The sequence below is a fragment of the Oryzias latipes genome, chromosome 10 (genome assembly GCF_002234675.1).
Source record: "Oryzias latipes chromosome 10, ASM223467v1".
Lineage (NCBI taxonomy): Eukaryota > Metazoa > Chordata > Actinopteri > Beloniformes > Adrianichthyidae > Oryzias > Oryzias latipes.
The window spans coordinates 25,599,580-25,625,864 of record NC_019868.2 but is presented as its reverse complement, the minus strand read 5'-3'; the positions used below and the strand labels follow the sequence as shown (position 1 = coordinate 25,625,864).

Below are 26,285 nucleotides of genomic sequence, written 5' to 3'. Positions count from 1 at the left end.
GGGGGGGGGGGGATTCTGCCTCCTCCTGCAGATCAGCTCCTTTTCTGCCCCCGTGAAGGCCAGCGTGGCTGCTGTCTCTGCTCAGGATTACACAGGTGAAAGATAACTGTTTAAGCTGCATCGTCCTTGACCTGCATCCACCAAACACTGAGCTCACGCTGAGGAATGTGGGGCTGCAAAGGACAGCTTTCCACCGGGGGGGGGCTCATATAGTGACATTTTTATCAGCAAAAGTACATTTAAACTACGGTTACAGGAGATGAAAAGTGAACTTATATAAAGGGGTGTCCTAAAAACTCACATATAAAGTTGGTTGTTCTTGTTGATGAAGTTTTAAAAGTTCAGGCACATTTTAAACTGAAAATTACCAACTGTTTAGGGAGTTCGTGAACTCATCAGCTGAGAGTCTGAGACCTTTAAGAAGAAGAGCTTGAATCAGCTTTTCCCAAAAACAATTAAGCTCCCACGCGCTCCCGGAGCTGCGGTCCTAACGGGAAACACGCGTTTCCTCCCTCAACTCCAGCTCCCGCACACCAAACAACGCACGCGAGCCGCTGCCAAAAAAAAACCCCGCACCAAAACCCAAAGTATCGATTACTGATCAAACCTCCAACACTGACCCAAGCGTCGGGAGGAGGGTACTCACGGCGTCTGCGGAACCTCAAACGGCCTCAGAGTGAAGTCATCCCTCAGAGACTGGAGCCAAGACATCAAGCGCCTTTAGTGGACTAATGATTGGATTATTTGTCTCCGTCCTGCGCTGGCGTTCTCCGCTCTGGGAGGAGGCGTTCCAGCACGGCACGGAAAATCGTCCATCCGCTCTACTCTAATTGTTCTCTTAAAAAAAACGCTCATAAAAAGGCCTAGATATATTTGATATTAATGTTAAAAATACCAGGATTTTTTTATGTTGTCGTTCGTTTGCAATGTTTGCAATTATTATGCAATTTGCTTTAAAAACAAATTTTAAAAATAAAGAAAATGACATAACAGATTTGCATCCACTTAAGTTACACAAATTAAATTCAATTGAATGTCCGCAGCAAATCCACTCCGTAATACCTCTTTATATATTTTTTTATTTTTATACAAAAAAATATATAACCATATATAGAGGCTATTTTTAGCACATCTACAACAACTTATCTTTGTTATTTGTAATCTTTTCAAATTAAATATTTTAAATATACATTTTACTTTGACAAATTTACTTGGTTAGGATTTTTACAGAAGGTCCGTAAACGCACCCCGAGCACAAAGCGCAGCACCACCTAACTGACTTCAGATAAAAGTCCTTTTCCTCCAAAGATGTTCGACCGTGTCAAGTCATGGATCAAGTCAGAGCTTCGCAGGAAGTTTAAAGAAGTTTTCACAGTTTCAAAGTGCAGGAAAAAACGTATTTTCACCCCAATGTTGCGCTTTGTTTCTAAGACTTTCAGTGCACGATGATGCTGGAGGGGAGGGAAGGTTTTTTGAAGAAGCCCCTCTAGCAGTTAAGATCAGGTCCCTCACTAAGGTGTGGACTAGTTTGCGTAAAGTTTTGTTTAGATGGCATGAAAATAAAAAGCAGGAAACTTACTTTTTGCAAGAAAAAAAAATCTGTTTTATGCCATTTAAAAAAACGAAGAAACACTGACACCTAGCGGCGTAGAGGTGGGATTACAAAATCAAAAAAGTGTTATAGTTTTTCTGTAGGTTTACAGCGCAACGTATTTCACCCTTGTGCTATCTTAGATGACCCCACCCTTACATTGATGTGTTATTCCTACCATGACAAAGGTGGATAAAGGTGGAAAGATTTCATGTAATCCATGGACACCAGTGAAGATCACAAATCACTGAAGAAAAAAGGTTTAGCGCACTCTTAGTGGGTCTAGATGACCCAACTCCCAATGTTAAAGTGCCTAGGATAGCTCAAGGGTTAAATCTGAAATGAGTCATCAAAAAAATTTTAGACAGTTAAAACAACTTTACACTAAAACCCTAAAATTGAGCCTCCAAACATCTTACTCCTCAACAAAATCAGACAAAAACAAACACTTATGGTTAAATTGTTTAATAAAACAGTAGAAAAACGCTTTTCATCAAAACTCCAAAATACTTGTTTGATGAAATAGGGGATTTAAGAACATTACTTTTAGCAACAGACTCAAAAGTAATCCTGTGGTTTCTTTTCACAAACAAAAACATGATTGCAAATAAAGTCTATAAAATCAGACAACTACAGATCAAAAGACCAAACAATCTTAGCAAAACTCCAGAGGAAGTTCTTGAACACGACGTCTTCACTATATTCTCCCAGCCTCCCTGAACTTGCCGAGCAGCCCGTCGTCGGCCCTCAGCGGGAAGTACAGCGTCCGCGTTTTGTAGAACTCGGGATCTGTTTGAAGGTTCTGGACGACGTCTGAAAGAAGGTGGGCGCGCTCCACGCCGCAGCCCGGCGCCTCGTAGCCCAGCCGCGTGAAGTGGACATGCAGGTGGTAGTAGGAAGGCTGGTAGTGGAGGTAGACTCTCAGCTGGCTGGCTGGAAGGTTGTAGCGCTGCAGGATGGCCTCCTAAAACACATTTGCACAGATGTGGCTATTGTTTTGTGAGGAAAAGACTTCTGCAGAATGAATCTGGGAGCATTCACGCTCACCTTTCCCTTTTGGAAGAGGTTTTGTAGCAGAGGGAGATGCTCGGAGGTCAGGTCTCTGAGACTCTGAATACCTCTCTGTCTTGCTATTGCAATGAGGTACAAATTATCCAGCTGAGAGACAAAGCAAAGATTTATTAAACAAAAGCAGGACAGCAGTGCTGCCACACAACACTTTTAAAAAAAATTTTTTAACCTGTTTTTGGTCCCACTTTAGATCAGGAAGTAGTACAAATCCAACATGTGGATCTGGGTCATCAAACACTATCCTGTCAGCCTCTGCCTTTTTCTCCAGGATGTTATAAACCCACTAAAAGAGAAAAAACAAGTAAAGCTGAAAGTTTTTAACATTTTCTAAAGACTCTAGGGTGTTATCCGTTAGCTGACCTGCAGGCTGAAACTCTGCGTCTGAATGTAAGGCAGCGTGATGGACTGATAATCCTCGGCCGACTCTTCTACCAGGAAACTCTCCTGCCGCTGGTGTCTCTTTATGTGCTTCTCTGTTGCAGGAAACACCACCGTCGTCTTAATCTCTGCAGAACAGCAGAAAGATGTAATCTTAGTTTCTTCAACTCTGCTCAGCCTTGTCCAGATTTTGTTAAGATTTTTATGACAATACCGTTAAGGTGAGGTGGAGCCTGCAGCTGATAGGAGCTGTAGATGTCATTTCTCATCTCGAGCTTGAGTGTGGAACCGCTGAGGAGCTCAGTGAGTGTTTCTTCTCTGAATGGAGTCTTCTCCAGAATAACCACAGCATCCTGGTCATCAATCTGAGAAGAGAAAATTGTGTGTTACAATATTTACCTTCCGATTGGGATCATATAATTATTAATAAGTCATTGAAAAAGGAATTTTTGAATAACACTCAAGGTTATACATATTTTAGAGACAACTTTTATTTTGAAAAGTAAAATAAAAATCCGGAAGTGACTGCCGTGACTTGATACCTTCTTTCAAGGAGACAAAAACTACCGTATCTTTCTGTTCTATAAAATATTACAATCAAACGAATAAGCGAAGCATTATTTTAATATTATTTTACCATTTGAATGTTTGATTAAAGACATAAGATGGCTAACTTTGAGAAAAACTACCTTCCCGTGGATAAAAGCGATTTTCTCCCGCGCAGAGTCATTTAAAACGCTGGACGTCTTGAAGCCCGACAGAATATTTTCAGTGTCGGGTACTATCTCGTCCTTTCCTTCATTCTCGTCGTCAGTTCTCGCTCTTTTTGCTTCCACCAATTCATTTTTATTTTCAGCGGTAAGATTTTCACGCTTCGCCGCGGCGTTCGCCATGTTCGAACGGCTTCCGTTAACAAAGATCGTCTAACCAAAAACTGATATCTCACTCGCATCTACAAGGCGCCCATCAAATTAGTGTTTTTCGTTTTTTTTTGCCCTTTGCAATATTTTATTGACTGCCGAGGATCTTTTCTGTTCAAATGCATAGTCTTCTTATTGATATTTAGACGGATTTTAAAATATGTTAACGCTTTGTTATTGGTTCAATTCATTATTCGCTAAGTTTAAACTTTTTACAGGATACACATTAAATCCCTAAGAGATCATGATTTAAGATTGCATCTTAAATTAATTAATTAAACAAGGTTGTTAAGTTGATGATAACCTACCTGTATTCATGTTTACGTTTTTCCTTTTGGTTTTATTTCAGTAAATGTACAAACCAAATTAGGAAAAAAAAGTCAAAATCGTTTGAAATTTCGTTAGGAGTAAGAGTTCATTAATTTAATATCTTTAGTACGTGACGTCAAGTTTGGGGATTGTCAATCAAACACTTGAATCGGAACCTCATCGTTGCCTTTTAAAATAAAAGTTTAATGGAGTGATTTTTTTTTTAACAAAATAAGTTGGATTTTTATCATTTAAATATTTTATTTTATTTTTTTTATAAAATATGAACAATTTTATCTTTTTACAAAGGAATAAATAGAAGGAAATGGTTGTTAAAACCAAATAAAGTTTTAATGTGAAAGAATGACTGAACATGAATGAAAATCATGGTAGCAATCCTAATGAAACGAAAACAATAAAATAATAAACATATAGATTTATTGAACTGTGTTGCAGTGAAGTAGGCCCCTGATGAGGAGACCAATAAAACGCGACCGTGACTCTTTAACAGGAAGTTGTGTTTGTTGCTGCTACTTTTGGCTTTGCTTCTATTTTCTTTTCTATCCTGGATTTTTTCCCCCTCAGATGTCGTAAAATGTTCACCTGTATTTGCTTTTTTGTTCTGGTGGTGCAAATTTTGGCATTATTTGCGGGAGCGAGAGAAGGTATTTTTATTTTTAACGAACTAATTTAGTTTAAATGCCTGGTCATTATATGACATTAATTTTTGTCCACTTGTGTTTTATGAATGAAGTCAGTTAGCTAACTCGGTTACTCACATTGCCGGAAATGAGCGTCTTGTGTAGTGATGTTAGCATTAGCTGCTAATTAAATTTAACTGTTCTCGTGGAGATCAAATGAAGTGAAACTTGTGACGGGTGAGTTTCTAGTGAACTCTAGTAACCTTATTAACTTATTGGGGGTTTTTTTCCAGAGAGGAAGAACGTGGTTTTCATCGTGGCAGATGACTTGAGGACTTCCCTTGGTTGCTATGGAGACTCCCTTGTTAAAACGCCCAACATTGACCAGCTGGCTTCAAAGAGTCTAGTATTTCTGAATGCCTTTTCTCAGGTAAGTGTTTTTCATCCATCTGAACGTCAGAGAACCCAAATTATAAATTTTTATTTCTTTAAAATTTTGATTTTTTTTTTTTTTTTTTTATTCATTTTGACAGCAAGCTGTTTGCGCCCCCAGCCGGACATCCATGCTGACCAGCCGCAGACCAGACACAACCCGGCTCTATGACTTCAAGTCCTACTGGAGGACCCATTCTGGAAACTTCTCCACTCTCCCTCAATACTTCAAATCACACGGATACTTCACTGCGTCCGTGGGGAAAGTGTTTCATCCAGGTAAAAGGGCACAATTTGTTTACAAGTTCATCTTTGTCGTCAAACTGAGACGTTTTGCTCCTGATGTTCTCCAGGAATCGCCTCCAACCACTCGGATGACTATCCCTACAGCTGGAGCATCCCTGCTTACCATCCAGCATCGTTTAGATTTGAAAAGGCCAAGGTACGAGCCAAACGGAAAGCGCCTTTCCCAAATACATGACATGAAATTCCTAGTAAAGGACCATACATTAAGTTGGAAAGTTAAAATGTTGCTGAAATATCAAGAAGTATAAGGATACATATATTTCTCAGTCGCAATACTATGTACATATAAATATATTATATTGTATGCTAGTACTGCCTTACCTTAAGCCAGGTATGGGGAAACGCCTACAAAATGCAAAAACAGGATTTTACTTTTGAAATCAATGTCACTAAAGGTTACAGAGAGAATAAAATATAAGACGATGCAAATCATTTTATAACGCTGAAAAAAAACCAAAAAAAACCAGAGCATTTTAGAAACTCCTACATTAGATGTTGATAAGCCTAATGGGACAAAGTACAGGCAACGATTTGGTACTTTATTTCCTTTATTTCTTTTGTGATTGTGTAAATAATGATTATAGGTTTAAAACATAGAAATGTGTGCATCATATTTTGTAAGGTTGGAGTGGGAATGAATGCGATTTTTCTTCCACCCACTCCTTTTTTGAGCACTTTGTTTATCATGTCTAACTGAGTATTTTATTCTCTGACAATCCAGAAATAAAAAAAAACAATATTTGTATCTGAATATACGGCAGCCAACAAAGCAAACATTACATTTACCAGCCGACGGAGGATGAATTGATTCTGTAGTGTTTATTTCTTTTTCAATTTTTTACTTTGATCAACCTGAATTAGGATAACTGTCTCCTTGTTTACATCTATAAAAGGAGGATCTAGGTTGTTTTTTATCAGTACAAGTCTGTATCTTTTCGAACACAAAGTACATAAAAATAACAGGACTTTATTTAAACTTTTTAAAAGTTACCTTTCCTGAATTTTAAATTCCGAGTTGGATTACTTGGTAAAACAAAACAGAAATTTAAGGAGAGCATAAATTGTCACTGACCTTTTATACTAATAAAGTTTTACTAATGAAGTAAACAGTTGTGTTTGCAGTAACTGAAATAAATGCGGGCCTTCTCTTTTAGAATAGACTTGTTGAAGTGCTGCCCGATTAGGAAACGTCTTTTTAAAAAGTGAAGTGAAGTTGGTTGATTCATCTTTGGTCATCTGGACGAGAGATGGATGTTTCAAGATGGGGTCAAAAAAAAGAGATAAAGGAGTCATTTGAACTTTAAGAATGTTTTATTGTGTAAACCGTGAGAATATTATTCAATTGTTCTGAAATAAACATCTAGTCATCATTATTGATTTGATAACTTTTTAATAATGTTCCAGCTTGCAAACTTTTGTTTTAGTTTTTAAAGGCTTTTACAAGCTTAGTGACACAATCAAAACCAAATCAATGCTTACTTAGTAAATTCAGTTATGATTATTTACATTTATAAACCCAAGTTTACTTTTAATGTTATTGTTTTACAAGTATCGCTTGTTATAAAAACATTTTCAGTTACATTTTATGTTAGAATTCAATACTTGGTCAAACTTTAATAGTTCAGTTTAAATCCATGCTTTTTTACTTTCTTAACCAAAAATGATTAGTTTTTAACTAAAATGAGTATCCATCCATCCATCCATCCATCCATCCATCCATCCATCCATCCAGAGCCTAGACAACTCTATAGTCTGTTGCAGGGCCCCACATGCGTGCACGCGTGCACGCACGCACGCACGCACTCACTCATGCACGCACTCACACATGCACACCATTTGATAACTCTTTAGTTGAAGATCTATTTTGGTGGTAAACTTACTAATTTAATTGACACAGTATATTTGTGAAAACCTGCCCAAATGAAGACCTTTTTTACACGGTTAGGGTGGTTTTCTCAGTCATTCTAAAAATGTTTTCAGGGACCGGGGAAATAAAAAACAGGATGGTCTCTTTTTAAAAACTGCTTCCAGATGTGTAAAGGAGAGGACGGGAAACTCCACGCCAACTTGCTGTGTGCGGTGAACGTGACGGAGCAGCCCGGGGGAACGCTCCCCGACATGGAGAGCACAGACGAGGCGCTGAGGTTACTGAAGAGCCGGGCCGACGCCGCGCAGCCTTTCTTGCTGGCTGTGGGCTTCCATAAACCCCACATACCGTTCAGAATACCCCAGGTCCAAAACCCCTTCACTTAGTTCATTTGCTCACAGTTTGCTTTGTGCAATTGACTTTTATTTTCTCCTGTTTATAATTACAGGAGTACTTGAAATTGTATCCCCTGGACAAAATGAGCCTGGCCCCTGACCCCGACGTCCCCAAACTCCTTCCAGCTGTGGCCTACAATCCCTGGACAGATGTTAGAAAGAGAGAGGATGTCCAAAAACTCAACGTTAGCTTCCCGTTTGGACCCATTCCTGAAGACTTCCAGGTTGGACTCCTCCTCCCCAAGTCTTCTTTAGGATAAGAAGTGCCTTCATCGTCTTTGTCGTGTGTGGCAGTTGGGCATCCGGCAGCACTATTACGGTGCGGTGTCATACATGGACGCTCAGGTGGGGAGGCTCCTCAGCGCCCTGGATGGAATGGGACTGACTGACAGCACCATGGTTGTTTTCACGTCTGATCATGGTTAGTTGGGAACTACCCTCGTAGAGCAGCACTTCCTGTACTCAACAGAGCGCCACTTGTTTCAGGCGTTGAGACAAATTTGTCGCACTCCCACTTTTGGTAGCAACAGCCTTAAAAACATACTTTGCTGCGTCCGGTTTGCTGCCCCAAGTTCAGACGGGGCAGCAAACCAGACGGTTGCAGAGGCAGTTCATAGAAATGAAGAAACTGTTCCTAGAAGCTCCTTTTTGCTAGTGGCCATTTTGACGTCTGCACACAGCAAGAAACGGGCAGGCGGACTTTACTTTGGAAAATAGAAGCCCAAGAAAGAAAAGAGTGCTGGGGGAAAAAAATCCAGATCCCCCCCCCAAAAATAAAGTTGTTTTTTTTAAAAGCACATTCGAATTTATCGGTAAAATCGAGTGTTCCCAGAAGTCTTTTTATTTTTTATTATGATTGTGCTGTTTTTAGCCAAAATCCAAAAACTTTTCGTTTTCCTGAACATAGTTTCTGCAGAGCAACAGTAGTTCAATAGAGATTAACCTCTGAGCTGTTGCAGTACTGTTTGCGCATAGCAGCCTCGTACCTCTTCCCGTCACTCTTCCGCTAGCTTACGGCCCCTCACACCCAACCTAACATTACTGGCGCAACAAAAATGGCGAGCAGTATCAGAGCTCTCCAGCCGTACAGTTTTGATCCAGCTCAAACGAGGAAAAACAAAGACGCACATGGATCTGATCGTCTACAAGTGGATGCATCAGAAGGCAGCGGAGCAGGGAGCTTGTGGCCTGTCCTGCATATTTTCTACGTCACAAATATGATCGATTTCAAACGGCATTTTTTTCATCTGCTCCCGATTCACGATTTGAACTTAATTTCCCTTTATAAAATTCCTTCATAATCAGAAAAATACCAACAAAACATGTTAATTATCATCAGAAAGGGGGATAAAAAAAATGGTCATGGGGGACTTAAGTGTTTGGTTTTCCTTCTCAGACACCAATGTGCTGTCCTTGTTTTGGCCACCAGAGGGCAGTGTTGTTACGTTGGGTTTTCTGGGCTTTGAAACTGCATCACTTCTCTCTGAAAACCTTAGAGGGGAGAACGTAAAGCTAGTCTGTGTCTCTTTATGAAGTAAAACTCAGTAGATTCTATACATGATAAATCACCCAAATATCCCTGCATTTAAAACATTTTTTGTGATGAATTAGTGTGAACTCCCATCTTTCACACCTTTTTCTTCCTCCTCTGCAGGTTGGTCTCTGGGCGAACATGGCGAATGGGCCAAATACTCAAACTTCGACGTGGCGACCCGCGTGCCTCTCATCATGTTCGTTCCCGGCGTGACCGCAGACCCTGACGCGGCGCTGGAGCCAACGTTTCCATTTATAGACATCTTAAGTGGATCAGAGCCCAGCTTCCAGTGTGAGGGTCAAAAACCAAATCTATTCAGCTCAACTTGAGCACGTTGTTAATGTTTAAACTCATGAGAAATCACAAAGGAAAAATGTAAAATTCTCCGCGAGCTTCAGAGGCTTGTTTAAAATATTTACTATTTTTCCAACTTGACTTTAATGAAGTCTTTGATTCATGCAGAGCTGCAGAGAACAGTTTTCAGGGATGTACTTTGATATTTTGCCTAAGGATGGTTTTTTGCTTCAAGTACAAGTGATGCAATTGTGATGAAATGAAAGTGCCTTTAAAAAAAAAAGAAGTAACTCTGGGTTCCCGTCTCGCTTTGCTTGCAGCAGTTTGATAAATCTAACTTTCTGAAATTGTCCCTCGTAGATGATAAAGTTGTGAGGAACATGGTGGAGCTGCTGGACGTCTTTCCAACCGTCTCTGCCTTGGCCGGCCTCAGAGGGCCCAAACACTGTCCTGACGTCTCCCTGCAGGTATCAGTAGATGAAGTGATCACCTGAGTATCTCATGCAAGTGGATGTCTGTTTTTTTTAATTTTTTTTTTTAAACCTAAAATAGAAAAATAGATGTTTCTGCGCTGAAGATCCCTCGAATCACTGTTCAATATTTCAAACCTGCTGAAAAACAAACAGCATATAGAAATATTAGTTTAACTTTGACTAAATCCCTGCACAACCATAAATTGTTTATGAATTTGTGCTACAATCTGAGAAATATTTTGTGTTTAAGGGGTTGGATTTTCTTGTAATCCTTTTAGTTCTGCAAGTTTAAAAAAAAAAATCCTTTTTAGGGAACCTTTTGTTCTATTTGCAGATGTTTTAGCCTTTTTTTTTGTTCAGCAAAACCTCACTGTTCGTTTCATTTGCAGCTTTATGCTTCAGTATATTTTATGTTTCAGAGTTTGATTGCACAAGCAGAAACCAAAGTTCTCTTGGTTCCTCAGCTGATCTCTGCTAATGTTGTATGTTTGTTTCTAACAAAAAAGATCAGTTTATAGGAACAGTATGAGACAAAAAAATGCAGAAAAAATGTCATTTGTTCTGGTCCTCCTGCAGATCCTCTCATCGGGTTTCATGGCTAACATAGAGCCTCCTTCATCTCCTCCAGTTTTTCTGAATCATAAAGGTTTGAGAGAACCTCAGGCCTCTCCAGGACCTTTTCAAATCTTTTTTTCGCTGTCTCGGTGTGTGTGTTGAAAGGCCGGTTTCGCCCTCAATGTGACATCCATTTGGTATCAATTCCAAAGGAAAGGTTTCGAATAACTTTAAGAATGTGTCCTACCATTTCTATGCCGATGATGTTCAGCTGTACTGCTCCTTCAAAGACTTTGAACTCCATAAACTTACGGAACGATTAGATTGTGTTAAATCATGGCTCACAAGTAACAGTCTTCAGCTAAACTCAGAAAAGACTGAAACACAGAAAACACAATCCCAATCATTTCCCAGCACCTTGGGTCTTTGAGCTCTTCTGTCCAGCCCTGTATCAGAAAACGTTTATCATTTACGTAACTTAGCAAAATTGCAAGCCTTTTTATCTAACTCCGTCTTAGAGATGGTTATCCATTTATTTGTTCTCGTTTATAATATTGTAATTCTCTTTTTACTTGTTTTAATGAATTCGTTCTTAACCGTCTTCAGTTAGTCCCAAGGCTGCAAGGCTTTTAACAGGATCTGACAAAAGGGCACACATCACCCTCATTTTATCCTCCTTGCACCGGCTCCCGATCAAGTGGTGTATTGATTTTAAAACATTAGTTTTAACCTATAGAGCTTTAAATGGACAGACCTCACAATACTTATCAGACTTGCTCTGTCCCTACGCGTCTGGCCCTGCCCTCCGATCAAAAATCTTTAAAATATTTTTAAGAACAAATATTAAACCAGAGGTGACCGGTCATTCCAGGCAATAGCCCCAAGACTCGGGAATGACCTCCCTCTGTCCCTTTGTGTGGCCGACACTGCCGATTCTTTTAAGTCAACCAAAGACACTTTTATTCAAACATGCTTCTAGCTGACAGGTTTCATTGTTATTTCTATTCTACGTTTATTTTCTTCTGTTAATTTTTGTTTTATATCATATTTAATTGATTGATTCTGTGTTTTTATTATATTGTATTGTGTTTTATTGTTCAGCGCTTTTTGATTTTTTTATCTTGGAAAGGCGCTGAATAAATAAAACTTACTTACTTGCAACCCTTTAGCCCAGAGGCGGTCCAGCAGCTCCACACCTGGATCAGGTGTATCCAGACAATCAAAAGCTGCAATCGCAGAAGAATCGCCCACTGCTGCTTTGTCAGCTTGACACCTCCAAAGCATCATACTTCCGCCTCCGTGTTTGATAGTGGAGATGGTGTTAAAGGTTTTAGAGGCAGAAAAAAATCAGTTGAAGCTCAACTTTTAGCGTCATGTGACTAAAATTCTTTCTCTGAAATGTTGAGATGTTTTAAGAAACGTTAGGCTGCTGCAGGATTTAAAAAAAATATTGCTGATGGATAGTGAATGAAAAACTTGTTTAAGGCAAAATGAAACGAATGATGTCTTATCAGATATCTTTTTTTCTTCTGTGAAGATGAACCCACCATAGAGACTGATCATTTCTTTGTACTAAACCACCAGAGATTAAACTTTGTTTTCCTCTCCTCTCTACATGAATGAAAAGCAATAATAATAAAAATGTATTGCCGGAAACTTTTAGTACGTTCCTGGCCTAAAAAAATGATTGCACTTTGAAAATGTTACAGCCCATAATCTTTTGTATTTAAATTATTTAACATCTAAATAACAATACCTGAAAAACCTCTTTTTTTCCCCCCCAAAGTCCCAATCTCTAAAATAATTCCTTCTGAGGATCAGCAACAGAGTTTACATTTTAGGGACCAAAATGATCAAATTCCATGCTCGTGGATGTAAAGCTTCTGATTCTTTATTAAAGAATAAATTCTTCATCTCCTCCAGAATCGCCGACAGCAGATCTGGGCGGGGTTTGTGATTGATGTAAAGTTAAAGCATCAGTGATAAATGATTGCATCTAATATTTATATCACATTAAAGCATTGACTCTCACTTCACATCAAACCTGGAACAAGGTCACCTCGGTAATTCATCGTGGACTCGATCCGGGCCGTGTTTAGCCTTCGTTCAGCTTCCATGTCTGCGTTTCCTGGATTTTGCCAGAACATGGATGTGAACGCCGTCTCTGTCTGTTCGTTTGTGTTCAGGTGGATTTGTGTGTGGAGGGAAAGAGTCTGGCCGCCAGCTTTAAACACCAGGAGAAGAAGAAGAACGCGGAGAGAATCGCCTTCAGCCAGTACCCGCGACCTGCCGACATGCCGCAGGTACCGTTGAACCCAAAGAAAACTGCAGCAAAGCAGGAGGCAGACCCCCGTTCCCCCACAAAGCTCCTTCATCCTTTTGTAAACGGATTACGAAGCGAAAGCGGTGAAGGTCAGTCATTTACCTCCCGTCTGCACGCCATTGCTCTCTGACCCTCCTGCCAGAGCCACCGCCATCAGCGCGCCGTCCTGGGCGTAAATATGCATGAGCTCTGCTCCGGCTGCGGGGAATCGTCTGAATGTGGCCGTTTGGGCCGACATTCGCTCGTCAGCTGCCTCACAGGATCACCTAGCAACAGAGACCTCCTCCATCTAAAGACGTAACCTCTGACTTTCTCGTTTTAGGAGAATTCTGACCTTCCTGATCTCAAAGACATTAAGGTGATGGGTTACTCGCTGCGCACCTGGGACTACAGATACACTCTGTGGCTGGGCTTCAACCCCGTCACCTTCCAGGTGCGTGCTTTTCCTCTGCCGTCACGTGTCGTGTCCCGCGTCCTGATATCAACTCTGCGTTTGCAGGTGAACGTGTCAGATGTCCACGCAGGAGAGCTGTACATCCTCGAGGACGACCCTGGCGAGGACGCCAACGTCTACAGCGAGTTTGACCACAGTCAGATGATGAGGAAGATGACGAGCCTTCCTCAGGTAGGGGGTGCGTCTCTTCAGGAGCGCGTCCGGCTTCATTCTGAACTCATTCGCTGACGTGTTCCTCCAGAACCTGAGTCTGCAGACCAGAATGCAGCTGCAGTTCCACTACGTGACGGCAGCGATGAAGACGAGCAGAGGAACGGTGTGATTGGTCAGATGGATAAAGATGGGAAGAGAAGATGAAGGACTTGCACTCAAGGATCCACAAAAGCCTGAAGGGAACTCTCATCAAAGGGATTTCAGTTTAAGTTTAGTGGAATGTCTGCCTGTTTTCTTCAGTGTTACAGGACCAGCTGTTGCTGCTATAAATCACTCAAAGGGATCATTTCTACGATTACATTTGCTTGATAATTGTTCCAAATGAAGCCTGTTGATTTCTTCATCTGGATTTGCTGCTTTGCAGTTCTTTAGAACCTGTGATGTATTTTCAGGTTGTCCTGAATCATTAAAGTTCTGATTTCTCCTTGAAAGAGGAGAACCTGAAAAAAAGAGTTTGATGAGGAACAAATCGAGTTGCATTTACTGCTGCTCAAATGCATGACAGGTTTTTCTTTTCTTCTTCCCGTAGCTGTAATTTGAAAAAGAAAGCAATTTCAGCTTTAATTTCAGGAGCGTCTGTGAAGGGAATGGATTTGGTCTATCAACTTTTCCGTCATACTAACGGCATGCAAATGAATGATGTGTCATCAGGATGATCAGGAGGTGTTTAAGCCTTTGAATATTTATTCAGTCCGATCAACTTTTGATCTAGTTATAAAATCCAGTGGTCTTTTTAATTCTGAGGCTGTTTTTAGCCAAAATAAAAAGTGTAGGTCCGGACTGTTGGCAAAGTAGCCCACTAGCTTACAGCCCCTCCCAACCCCAACCTAATGCAACAGAAATGGAGCTATCCAGCAGTACTTGCAGTGTTGAGCCAGATTCCAGCTCAAACAAAGACGAAGATGGATCTACTTTTCTGCAAGCGGATGCATCGGAATGGAGCTGAGCAGGGAGCTTGCGGCTTGCCATAGTAGCTTCCACGTCGCAGCCACAAGCTTTTTCCAACTGCATTTTTTTTCATCTGTCCCTGATTTACTGCGATTTGAATAAAGAAAAACTGAAATAATGCAATTTTTAGCTTAATTTTATTTATCTATGTTCTCCATTGTCAGAAAGATTACTCAAGAACACGTTGAAAACACTTTTTTTTTGTCGGAGTCTGTCTTTAAAACCCCATGAAAAAGCGCAGAAGCTTGATTGCAGCTGGACTCCTGTACAGCTTTCATAAACTGGCCATCCGCTCAACCACAGCTGAGGCGGGGTGGGGGTGTGTGTGTGGGGGGGCTCCTGTGGGACCTAGTCTGTCCAATCTTTTCTCTCTGGGTGAAAAAAAGACCAGGAGCAAAAATGAGTCAATTAGTGCATGAATCCACAGTGAATCTGTCTGCGGTTAACAGCTTTGGAGCTGCATTTCCAAACAGTGTATGAATCCAGCCTCATGTTTCCATTTTTTATTTTATTTTTTCTGAACCACTTTCAATTTCCTGGCAATCATGCAGAACCGTTTGTAGCCGTCAGCTGGAAATTGAGTCACCAGGCTGCAAATGATAACTCAAAGAAAAAAAAACTGTTTGCAAAGACAGAACTGCTTTTGAATTCCCGCCAACTACACCTGTTCCAATTATTTCTTTTTTCACCCCCATTTTTAATGATTACCTCCTGGCAGTCATGAAGGCAAAACTGCATTTGAAATCACATTGACATCCGCTCGAGGAAAGATTGTGTGTTCATCTGAGCGCTGCACCTCTGGGCGCTCCGTGTTGGTCATGCAGGCAAAGTCAAAGACCAGAACCTCAACTTGATGGTGTTTCAGGGTTTCTGACTGTATTAGATCTTTGCTCTGCATTCATGTGACACCAGTCAGCTCCAGAATTTAACTGTAAGATTCTTAAAACAGTCGGTTCTTAGACCTCACAGAACCCTCAGGTGTTGGTTTGCTAACAGTTCCTACTTCAAGAACCTAAACGGTTCATGGTCCTCACATGTGGAACTATCTCTTTGACAACCTGAGAACTTCTGCGAAGATTTTTAAATGTAACTTTGGACTATTGTTGGCGTTTACATATTTTAAGGATGTACTGGCGCTCTTTAGTCACATTTTCAACCCCTTACATGTTTTAATTAGTTTTTATTTTTAAAACGTTTTCATTTATTTTATAAATTTTTAATTACTTTTTTTTAAATATCTGGCTGTTTGTTTTTTAATACCATAAATATTTATATTGATTTTATTCTGTATCTTGTCCTGTTTAATGTTATTAGGGTTTCCATTCATTAAGTTTCTTTGCTCTGATGTGATGTTTTAGAATGAAAAATACACAACATTGTTTCAATTAATTGATTTAATTTGCCAATTTTTCTTTATCAGTTACATTGTTTTTATTCTCATTCTGTGTGTGTGTGTGTGTGTGTGTGTGTGTGTGTTTTTAAGGTCACTTTATATATTATATAATCAAATGTAGATATCATATTAATCAATCATATTTGGTCGGTTAATAATTGGTTGCTTTGGTTTAAATCAATTACTTGAGTCACCTGGTTCCTTAAAAGTCTTCTAAACTGCAAATCTGCTTTTGAAAAAATCTGGGCTGGAAATCATCCCATTTGTTTTTTTAATTCTTATAACAGACGTCATTGGAACCAGGTCAGTTCATCTAGGAACCACTTGTTGATAATGCAAAACTGTCAAACGCTCGAGCAGTCATGTTTTAAATGAACATCTATGGTGGAGATCATTTGTGATTATCTCATTTTTGTGATCCTTTTATTTTTTATCACAAAGGGGCGGGGCCTAGGAACAGGACTAGCCATCCCTAAAGAGGCGTAGTTTGGGACCAGATGGATTCTGGCACAGCCCAACTGTTGTGCTGCAATCAATGAAAAGCCTATGTGAATGTGGGTAAATGCGGCTTCCGGGCTTCCTTGTTCAAAACTGTCATGTTCATGTGTTGCTACACAAATTTCTATGACTGCTTTTGATTATGTACAAAACTGGCATTCATAGAACGCGCATAAAAAGTAAAAACCGGGCGGACCTTGGACCTATCAGGGACTTGGATTCGGTTGTGACGTATGGATCCTTTTTAATTCACTGAAGTGCCAATCGTTTGTAAATTGATCTTGAAAGAGAAATTCATAATTTGCGGTTTGTGCTTTGCTGGAATTTCGAGTCTTTCATTAATCGGAATAGAGCTTTTTTACATTTTTGTTTTAATTGACTTTATTTTTCTTCTTACCTTTAACATAAGGGGCCTATGGCATGCAGTCCTTTTTTGAGATTTTAAGTGTATAATTCTACTTCTTCACTGTAAAAAACCCAAAAGCGGAATATACGTATGAAAGTGAAGAACCGCCCCTTCCAGGAAGACTCTGCGCTATCAGCTCCACCCCCAGGCTAACGCACACACCCACTTTCTCTGCAGGACAAGCGGTGATCGGCTAAACACTTTTATTTTGTATGCACAATATGCACATCCATCTCTGCAAAAGTTTGTCGTTTGTTTTTGTGGGTGAAACACAGACACGCTGCCGAGGCCGGCTGTTGATTGATGTCATGAAATGGGCGCCACCCACAAGGAGAAAAAAGGCGGGGCCTCAAAGTTTGAGTCGTCTTACTTATAATTCATAAAAAATTTGTTCTTTAGTATGCCAAAGGTAATATATCATCATATATATGGATATTGTTTACTATAAAAGGTTTAAGAATAGCACAGGCCCTTTAACTTTTCATTTATTCACTGTTAGTGTTTTTAGCTTCTTGAAGATTTGCTCTCTGTGATGTTTTAATGACATTTCTACATTTTGAATACATTGTGTTGTTTTAAACCCCAAACACTGATTATTACAAACATTTTTAGATTTAAGAAAAAGTTTATAGAACAAACTGGATGGGAGAATCCAAAGTGACGGATGAAAATAAGTGAAAACTTGGATGTGCCTTGCTCAGGGGTAGCTTCCCCCTCCTTGCCTAAAAGCAGTGATTTCCTATGAGCGGCCACAGCTGTAACCATTCTCCTCTCTGCCGGCTGCACTCCTGCCAGCTCCCATTTCAGCCTCAGTGGTTTCTATTGATCAATATTTATCATCAGGAGCCGTGATCTCTGGCCACAACCAAATTGACCTAATTGCAGATCCATCACTGCTCACCTGCTGCATTCCCGCCCCGCCCTCTTCTACTCACTCCGTCTTCTCACCCTCTGCTGTTCCTGCGATCTGCTTTGTCTTTGTGTCATCGTGATGTTTCAAACACTGGTAATCGCATTACCGCCGCGGCCTTGTATTCTTGCAGGTCACACTGACTTTCTGTTCACGGCTGCGCCTCACAATTACATTACAGACATGAGTGTGTGTGTTTGGGAAGCACTTAGCTCAGCTGCATTAAGAGGTGTGTGTGTGTTCATGGCTTGGGTGTGTGAATAGATCCAGGAATAGTAAACAAGCTCCGGTTTTCTGCTGCACAAGGACTTCAAGAAGTGGACTTGAAGAGCACTTTGTCAGAGAGGCTGTTTTTCTCTGGAGCTACAGGCTGGTTGTCTAATTAGATGCTCCAGTGCAGCACATTAAAGAGCGTGTGTACAATAAGCTGTGTCCTTTCAGCTTCTTAGAAAAGTTGATGCTTATGCCATTTGATAAGATCAAGGCAAGCCAGTAATTTAACCCCTATGCAAATATGCATTAAACCACTTCAGCTCCAAAATTACCATATTCTTCGGACTATAAGTCGCTCCGGAGTATATTTTGCAGCAGCCAAAGCATGCATACCGGTAGTTAAAGAAGAAAAAAATAATGATTTAAGTCGCACTTTAGTATAAGTTGCCCTATGGGGAGATGCTTCTGGACAGCTCCGCCAAGCCAGGCAGAAGCAAGCTCAATTCATGCGTCCTCCATATTTGTTTTGGACTCCACCCACTGATTAGGCAGATCAGCTGCACTTCTTCTTCCTCATTGCTATCAGTAGCAAGTACTCATTAACATACCTACAGCGCCCTCTAGTGGTTGCTTGTGAGACAACAATAAATACGTGAGCCTAAATATTTTTTTTTAAATCCGTATATAAGTCATACATATAAACTTCAAAAAAGTAAGGTAACTTAATTTGACCACAACTTGAAAGCAAAAACACAAGTGATTTGTTTTCATATATGGAAATAAATTCAGGCAGCAAGGGGTTAACTGGAAACACCAAAACATAAGTCAGGTATTTATATTTTTAAAAGTATTACACATTGTTTTGCTGTTGCCTTAACACAAGAATTGTATTGCATGGATCAAAAGTAGAAGACTATTTTAAAAGATTTGGGACTTTAATACTCTTGTCACTGTTTTGCAAAGATGGGTTTAAATGAAACATTCTATTTATGCTCTATTGTATTTTGTTTTTTTAGGTATTAAAATGTTGTTGGTAATTTATGATTCGTCTTCTCATCTCCTTAACATCCATCATTAAAACCCACCCCTGCATGATTACATGTTGGGTGGTTGCACAAACCATTTCACTACATGTCGAACTGGATATGTCTGTGTATGTGACAACCACAATTTGAGTTTGAATTTGACCTCACACTTTATCCGTCTCTTCTTTAGTCGTTGCTTCATTTGGAGGCGAACAGAGATTCTGGGGTTTAGGGCGGAGCCAAGTTTAGCGAGCTTTAGCAGCTCCTCAGTTGAAGCTAGCTATGACCCTCAGCAAAAAGTAGTATTTTATTGAAGTATACAAGAATTATACATCGCAAGAGTGATGCCGTATAATGGAAGTTTACTTTTTATATACTATTGTGAACTTACCAATTTAGTCTGGAGAATTCAGTTAGTATACTGCATTATGTGTACTATGTCCTACAAAGGATCTTGCTATACTTATACTCAAGTATCCTTGATAAAATAAACCTTCAGGAAACTTTTGCTAAATGGGGGGAAAGAGCCAAATATCCTTGGTGTGGAAAAGTGGTACAAAACAAAGTAGGCCTACTCAAACGGCTTCAGTTCAATCATGTTTACTATGTTTTTTAACGTGTCTCAAGTCTCCTCACTCCAGAATGTCCTTATTATTCCACAGACATGAAGGATTTACACAAAGCAGCACTTCTAAAAAGGAGCTTAACATTTCTGTTAACTATATTAACCATAACCTTAATCCCTAATCCCTATCGTTCCTCCTTTCTTAATCTGCTTTGTCGGTTGAACGGCCTACTAAGTGAATTAGGAGAACGGGTTAAATGGGATGTGGAGCAGTGATCCTCAGTGATGGGAAGGAAAAGAGGAGGAATTCCCTCAGCATCAGATGAAGCTACTTCAACATCTAGGCCATTTTCAAAGATTCACCAGTACAAGTGCCTTTCTGCCCCAGCTATGGAACAAAAAACATGATTTTAGGCCGTCTCTGCTTTGGTCAAAACACATTTCATTAGTTACAAAAGGATCAAAAATTGATTTATTTATGTAAAAAATGACGTTTTTAGATGTGTAGATTATTTATTTTGGTTTTTCATATCCACAATTTGATTCATTGTTTTACATCACTATTGGTTTGGAGCTTCTGTTCAACCACCTCACCTGTTTATGTTTGAAGTAATTATCTAGATGTAAAACTTTCTGTCTCGTCCCACCTTTTCTTTTTAACTGTACTTTTCTGTCATGTTTTCTGTCAGTTGTCTGTAACCAAATCCATTTTGTGACATTAATACAAGACATCCAGCGTACAGCATAAAACATCAACATTTTGTGGATTTATTACTTACAGAATAATATTTTAATTTCATCCAAATCAAATCAAATGTGTTACATTTTACAAAATAGTGAAAAAGTTTCACATCACAGAAGAAGACCTAAGTAATGTAAAACACCTGTGGGGGTTCAGAGCCTTTCCTCAGTCTCCATTGTTGGACCAAACAATTTGGAGAAAGACTTGACAGTCATTCAGAAGAAAATTGCTGACAGCTGGCAAATTGGTGAATGTTAAAAGGTAACATTTCTGAAGGAGGCGGCTGTGCAAAGAGTACTGAATCAAGCAAAGTACTTAAAAGTGGAATAAAAGGGAAAAAAAAATGGAGAAAACTGCAGCTTTGAGAAGATTTAAAATGATCTGCTGGACTCAGAGCTTCAAGCGCCACTCCAGGACTAAAGACAAATCAACTGGACTAAATCAGAGTTTCAGGGCCTGGAAGAAGAAACATGGACTCCAAGCTGGTTGAGATTCTTTCCTCAGTCAGCAGTGGCTCAAGGAACCATCTGCAGATGCTGCTTCACTGTGTTTGATCCAGTCACAACTGGGAATTTTAGGCTTCACTCTGTGGACTACCTTTATGGAGACGGTGGTTTCATTTTCACTACCACAGAAGATGAAACCCTGACTACACCCAAAGAGGAGATGAAGGCCTTTAGGGCCACCTGGGCTCCAAACCATCTCAGTGGAACCTGGGACTGGTCTTCTCCATGCACCATTGCTGCAGTGATTGAAGCAAAGGGAGCCCCACCCAAGAACTGAGTAAGTGTTGAGTCATGAATTGTGTTGGCCAAATAAGTATTATGAAGTGCTTCCTCACAAATGTATAGTTTACTTTCTATTTTTATTTTTTACAAGACAGTATAGTTTGTGTGAGTTAAAAAATAAAGTCAACAATATATTATGCTTTGTTACTTAACGAGCTGCAGAATTAATCATGTTCAGATTATGATGGGAGGCAATCTTGTGACGGAATGGCAGTAACGCAGTTGGCTCTGCTTTACACACACGTCCACGTTAAAGCACCATTGTGCCCATTTGTTGTTGCATTATAAAGGGGTAAAATGCTAAAAGGTTCATTCAGTCTTTATAGTGTTAAATACCATCTCTGATCATCTTTTGGTCTATTTCAAAAGCGTTCCCAGTGGTCATTTAATTCTGATTATACAGTTTTTAGCCAAAATTTAAAAACCTGTGTCGTTTATAGGGCATAGTTTCTGCAAAGCGGCAGTATTTCGTTAGAAATTTGTCTGAGTTTTCTGTCAATTGACAACATTTTTCGGACCTGCAGGCTCAAGTTTTGCATGCAGCTCATTTGTTTGCTTGGCCGGGGGTTAAAAGCCTGCGCTCCGTTGTGCTCCAACAGACACCACAGCAGGTCTCCATGTGGGTCTTGGAAGGAGCAGGGGGCCTCAGCCCAGGAGGAGGAGTTGAGCAGGTCAACTTTGCCCTTTCCCTGGTGGCAGTTTTGCCAAATATTTCACAGCTCAGCTCAGGTTTGCAAACCGTGACTAGAAGGTATAGTTTTGTTTTAGCTTGAAAAGTAAATGTAGGTTTGCAGCAGCTGTTGCTTTGACTCTTTTTATTTTTTTGCCCCCGTGTTTTTTGTGAGAAGTTCCTTCTGGTCTCCCTTGAAATAGAGATCTTATATCAATGGGATTTCCTGGTTAAATAAAAGGTTAAAACAGTAAGATGACAGTATTTCCAACACACCGTAAACTTACTTTATGAATTTAACAAATGTTTTCAATGAACACTCTCCAACACTATTCTGTTAAAATGCATTGTTTTGGTGTCAATGGGCTGTGAGAACAACTGCAAGTGAACATCTACAGCAAGATTTTGTTGTTTTTGTGCAGAGCTGCTAATTGAGGCCCGGAACACAAAAGACACTGAAACATGTTTAAAAAAATGTAATGAAAAATTCTCTGTATTTAACATCGATACCCATATTGCCAAATAAAATATCGCAATATTTCACTTTTTTTTTTCTTCTCTACACTCTAGTGTGCAGGCATCTACGGTACATGCTGCTGAGTGGAGAGTTTAGAGTTAAATTTATACTCCTAAAATTTCCAATAGTATACTTTAAACTTTGGGTACACAAAACATAGATATGATGCAAAAAAAGTTCATTTAAAATTTTTTTTATGCATTAAAATCAAGCAAAAAGGGTAACTGTCTCCCTTGTACACTAGTTTTACTGAAAAACATGACGTCTCATTCACAAATCAGAGTTGTGGTTTTTTTGTTGTCTCAGGATTCTATAATTCATCAAAACGACTTCCTTAAGTGTTAAGATCAGAAGAGACAGAAACCAGCCTTTCCCTTTATAGGTCATTTATTTCATAAGTTCAGAGCTCCATATGCATGGTTCAATTCCAAAAGGTATTTAAGGAAATTAACTTGCAAAAATATCTTGTGTTTGGAGCGAGTGCAAGGATTGTGCGATCGTGGTTGTCTCTGCCTGTGTCCCATGTTACCAAGCTCTTCAGTTCTCATAACAAACCAGTTCTGAAGATTTTAATGGCTTTAATATTTATATTTGGCTAGTGGAAGAGTCTGAGAGATGCAGGTAAAATCAGAGAGTGGAGAACATGATGTGGTTGGACAAGGTCTTTGCGATCTGAGGCCTCACCAGCTGCTTTAAAAACTCTAACACAGTACTGTCTGACTGAACTGTCTCCCCTCTGGTCACCAGCGGGAACCATCTCCCACACTACATCTCCCAGCAACCCTAGCGCACACTTCCTGGATGCCGCACACCCGACTCTCATTCACCCAATCAATCATAGTCTACTTGAGCACTGTATTGAGTGTCACTCAGTGCAAAGTATTGTTTGTGCCAGTCTGCCTGCCTTACGGAGTGTTATAATCTGGATCTGATCTCATGTTTTCTGACCCTGTATCTGCCTGCCCCGACTGGATCCCGATTACTCTGGTTGCTTCTCTGTTCTCATGCCCGTTATTGACCCCTGCCTGACCCTGATTTAGCTTTGTGGGCTTTTAGCTGACCTAATAAACCTGCTGCAATTGGATGCAGCCATGTTCTTGGTACAAGTACAGACCTGAAGAACATTCAGGTAGTGGGTAGAAAAGAGGTCATTGAAGGTTATTTCTCTACTTCTTTACTTTTCTTTAAATGTATACTTATCTTGGCATGAAAGTCACTCAAATTAAATGACGAAAAAAAAGTTTTTCTTACTTTGCTTGTATACTGTTTTTCTCCTTCTCATTAACTTGTTCTGTCCAACAACTGAGCGAACAGATTAGAGCTGAAGGCCTTTTGTGTTGGACAGATTTTACTTTTGCAAAGAGAGGTTATGTATCTTTGGATATCCAGGGTGTTTGTTTGTATAAAACCCTTTTTTAAATTTATTTGTTACATTTTATGTTTTAAAAATATTTAGTTTATTTTTTAAGAGGGAAGAGAGTGGGGGAAAAATGTTAATAGCAGAAAATGGGGAAAAAAAGAGGGGGAGACAGTAGGGGGATTCAAGTGCAGAGTTGCTAATTTGAGCAGATAATGATATTAAGCTTAGTAACATTTATGCTAGATCTGCTGGAAAGACAAATGTTATAAGTGAAATTCTGACACCAAGATAAGCGGAACATATCCATCCATCAATACACTGTGGGTGCTTGTACACTCTGTTCAGTTTCACATATTTGTCACTTTCTCCCTAATAATGGAGAAAGTGAATCGTTGCATCCTTTACCAGTATGTTTAAACACTACATTTTAGGATTATATTATTACATTGCACTGGGCTTAGTTGGAGTTAACCGAAAGGTTTTTCTTTATTGTAACATGCTTATTGGAAAATGAAAAATATATATTTTTTTTGTTCCCAAATTCTTTTTGTTGTTGTATTTTTCTAATACAGAAATCATCCATTGAACCTAAACAAAATTGTGACCAAAAAATTTATGTTTGAACCAAATTGTGGGGAAAGTTTCCACCTAAAGGCTCACGAAGGTTTGATGAGAGGTAAAACCTGCAGGAATCAAACCTGAATGTTTTATAATGTGTTTGCTGCGTCAGAACTCTCTCTGACTGTTTGGCTGCTGTTTAAAGAAGTCTTGATCACAGCACCAGTCCAAACGAAAGAAGTCAATACCAGCAGCGTGAACCAGGCTCTCCTGCCGTTTGAGCTCTTTAAGCTGCACTTCCAACAAGCCTGTTTCAACAAGCTGCCAAAACATCACAAAGAATAAATAGAGTTTTTCCTCTGGAGTTGCTTTCAGACTTCAGGACATACGTTAAAATACACGATTTAGATGCATATATTTATGCAGTTTGCAGATTATGTATTGCATCTACATCTCTGTCAATTAAAGGGCCTGTATCATTCTATTTTAAAGTTTTCAGAGTAAAGAAAAGATCCATATTTATGTTAATATATTACTTTTGGCACACCAAAGAACTATATATATATATTTTTTTTAATGAAATTAGTTATTTTCGCAAATCTTTTTCCTACCCAGAAATAAGACCGCCTTTCGCTCCATTTGGGTGCCGCCCGTTTCATGACGTCATCCCAGAGTCGGCTTTGGCAGAATGTCTGCATGTTTCGCCCCCGAAAACAAACCACATCCAAACTTTTGCAAAGATGGACATGTTTATTGTGGAGCCTTACAGTCTTGACCCAGAGTCCGATCTGGAATTTGAAGTGCAGGGTGTACAGTAACCCCAAAGATGTATTCTGACGAGTAAGGTCTATCTTTTTTTTTTTTTTTTTTTTTTTTTTTTTTTTTGGGAAGGCTGAGGAAACTCCTAAATCTCTCGCAGCTAAATTGTTTTAGCCAATCACTGCAGTGCGTAAGTGGCGAAAGTGAGTGTGTGCGTTAGCCTGGGGGCGGTGCTTGCAGCACAGACTCTTCCTGGAAGGGGCTGTTCCTTATCAGTCTCGTGGGGGGCTGGTGCTCAGGGAGCAGAGTTTTAGAGGAATGCTTATAGATGAATGTAGCAAAATACTGCTTTGGTGGTGTTTTTTTTTTTGTGAAGAAATTCTATCATAATTCACAAAAAAACTCAAATGTGGATGTTTGCATGATATAGGCCCTTTAAACGCATCGCAAACAGTCTAATACAGTTAAGGAGTAAATTCTGCACAATTCTTTGGTCTGTTTTATTTGCCTCCATCATATTATCTCCTTTGCTTCTAAATGGTAATAAATGAAACGCATTGAAGAAGCCTAATAGTGGCTCTGCTGTGGAAAAACAAAAGTCACGGTTACATGTGCTAAATGTTTTGATCGGATCAAAGATCGGATTAGAATTCAACCGTGTACATGGGCCAGAAAAATCTTTTCCGTTAATAACAGAAGTTTGCATGCGCCACACTTTCGGTCGGAATAAATCATTTGGAAATGCGCAGTACTCTTTAAAATACCGGAAGAGGAAATGAGTGCCACTTTAAACAAGCATAACATACGAGATGATCCTCTAAACATGTTTTTATTATTGTTGTGGTTATTATGAAGCGCCTGTTCGCTCATCATTGTAATTTTAATCCGTGTAGTCGGAGCTTTTTATTTATTTTTTTGTGGCACAACGGAGTCAGAAAAAGGGTTAGGAGGCTAACACATGCTAATAACACTTAGCCTTGGATGAACATAAAATCCATGCGGGAAATGCCGCAATCTGCATGACGCATTCTTTTTCCGATCAGGCGTTCATTCGTTTATCTTTGTCCATGTAAACACAGCTAATGTAATTCGGTCAATAGGGTGACTAGGTTGTCATTTTTATGCACACAAGATGATCATCATAATAGAAGTGTCAAATCATTTGTGTTGTTTTTTT

At 39.6% G+C, this 26,285-nt stretch overlaps 3 protein-coding genes across 6 annotated transcripts in view; 1 reads left to right on the top strand and 2 right to left on the bottom strand.

Moving 5' to 3' along the window:
* LOC101157306 (probable serine/threonine-protein kinase kinX) overlaps positions 1-785 on the bottom strand; it is a 51,010-nt gene extending 50,225 nt beyond the window's left edge. For all 3 annotated transcript variants that reach the window (XM_011480477.3, XM_011480483.3, XM_011480478.3), the window contains exon 1: positions 647-785. In XM_011480477.3, coding sequence (XP_011478779.2) covers positions 647-711 — 65 coding nt within the window. In that variant the 5' untranslated portion in view covers positions 712-785. The remainder of the gene's footprint in view (positions 1-646) is intronic.
* ids (iduronate 2-sulfatase) lies at positions 3-14,198 on the top strand. Of its 2 annotated transcripts, none has more exons than XM_011480486.3 (13): positions 3-95; positions 5,204-5,340; positions 5,444-5,621; positions 5,696-5,784; positions 7,680-7,880; positions 7,964-8,134; positions 8,205-8,331; positions 9,565-9,735; positions 10,099-10,205; positions 12,953-13,069; positions 13,412-13,522; positions 13,589-13,714; positions 13,785-14,198. In XM_011480486.3, the coding sequence occupies exons 3-13, from the start codon at positions 5,474-5,476 to the stop codon at positions 13,863-13,865; spliced, it is 1,449 nt and encodes a 482-aa protein (XP_011478788.1). In that variant the 5' UTR covers positions 3-95; positions 5,204-5,340; positions 5,444-5,473; the 3' UTR covers positions 13,866-14,198. The 2 variants fall into 2 exon arrangements, with proteins under 2 accessions (XP_011478788.1, XP_004073601.1); XM_004073553.4 differs by lacking the exon at positions 3-95 and adding an exon at positions 4,702-4,934.
* dcps (decapping enzyme, scavenger) lies at positions 2,041-3,972 on the bottom strand. The gene is made up of 6 exons (XM_004073554.4): positions 3,730-3,972; positions 3,255-3,405; positions 3,023-3,168; positions 2,832-2,945; positions 2,639-2,749; positions 2,041-2,555 (listed from the first exon to the last, which is right to left on the bottom strand). Exons 1-6 carry the CDS (start codon positions 3,931-3,933, stop codon positions 2,289-2,291), a joined length of 993 nt encoding a protein of 330 aa, XP_004073602.1. The 5' UTR covers positions 3,934-3,972; the 3' UTR covers positions 2,041-2,288.
* Positions 14,199-26,285: the final 12,087 nt, after the last annotated feature.

Excerpts from the sequence above, each read along its gene's own strand:
- dcps (XM_004073554.4), bottom strand. The coding sequence starts at position 3,933 with ATGGCGAACGCCGCGGCGAAGCGTGAAAATCTTACCGCTGAAAATAAA. Across the intron at positions 3,406-3,729 it reads TCGCTTTTATCCACGGGAAG|ATTGATGACCAGGATGCTGT; the intron begins GTAGTTTTTCTC and ends TTCTCTTCTCAG. Across the intron at positions 2,556-2,638 it reads ACCTCTTCCAAAAGGGAAAG|GAGGCCATCCTGCAGCGCTA; the intron begins GTGAGCGTGAAT and ends AATGTGTTTTAG.
- ids (XM_004073553.4), top strand. The coding sequence starts at position 4,865 with ATGTTCACCTGTATTTGCTTTTTTGTTCTGGTGGTGCAAATTTTGGCA. Across the intron at positions 7,881-7,963 it reads TACCGTTCAGAATACCCCAG|GAGTACTTGAAATTGTATCC; the intron begins GTCCAAAACCCC and ends TTATAATTACAG. Across the intron at positions 13,070-13,411 it reads GACCTGCCGACATGCCGCAG|GAGAATTCTGACCTTCCTGA; the intron begins GTACCGTTGAAC and ends TTCTCGTTTTAG.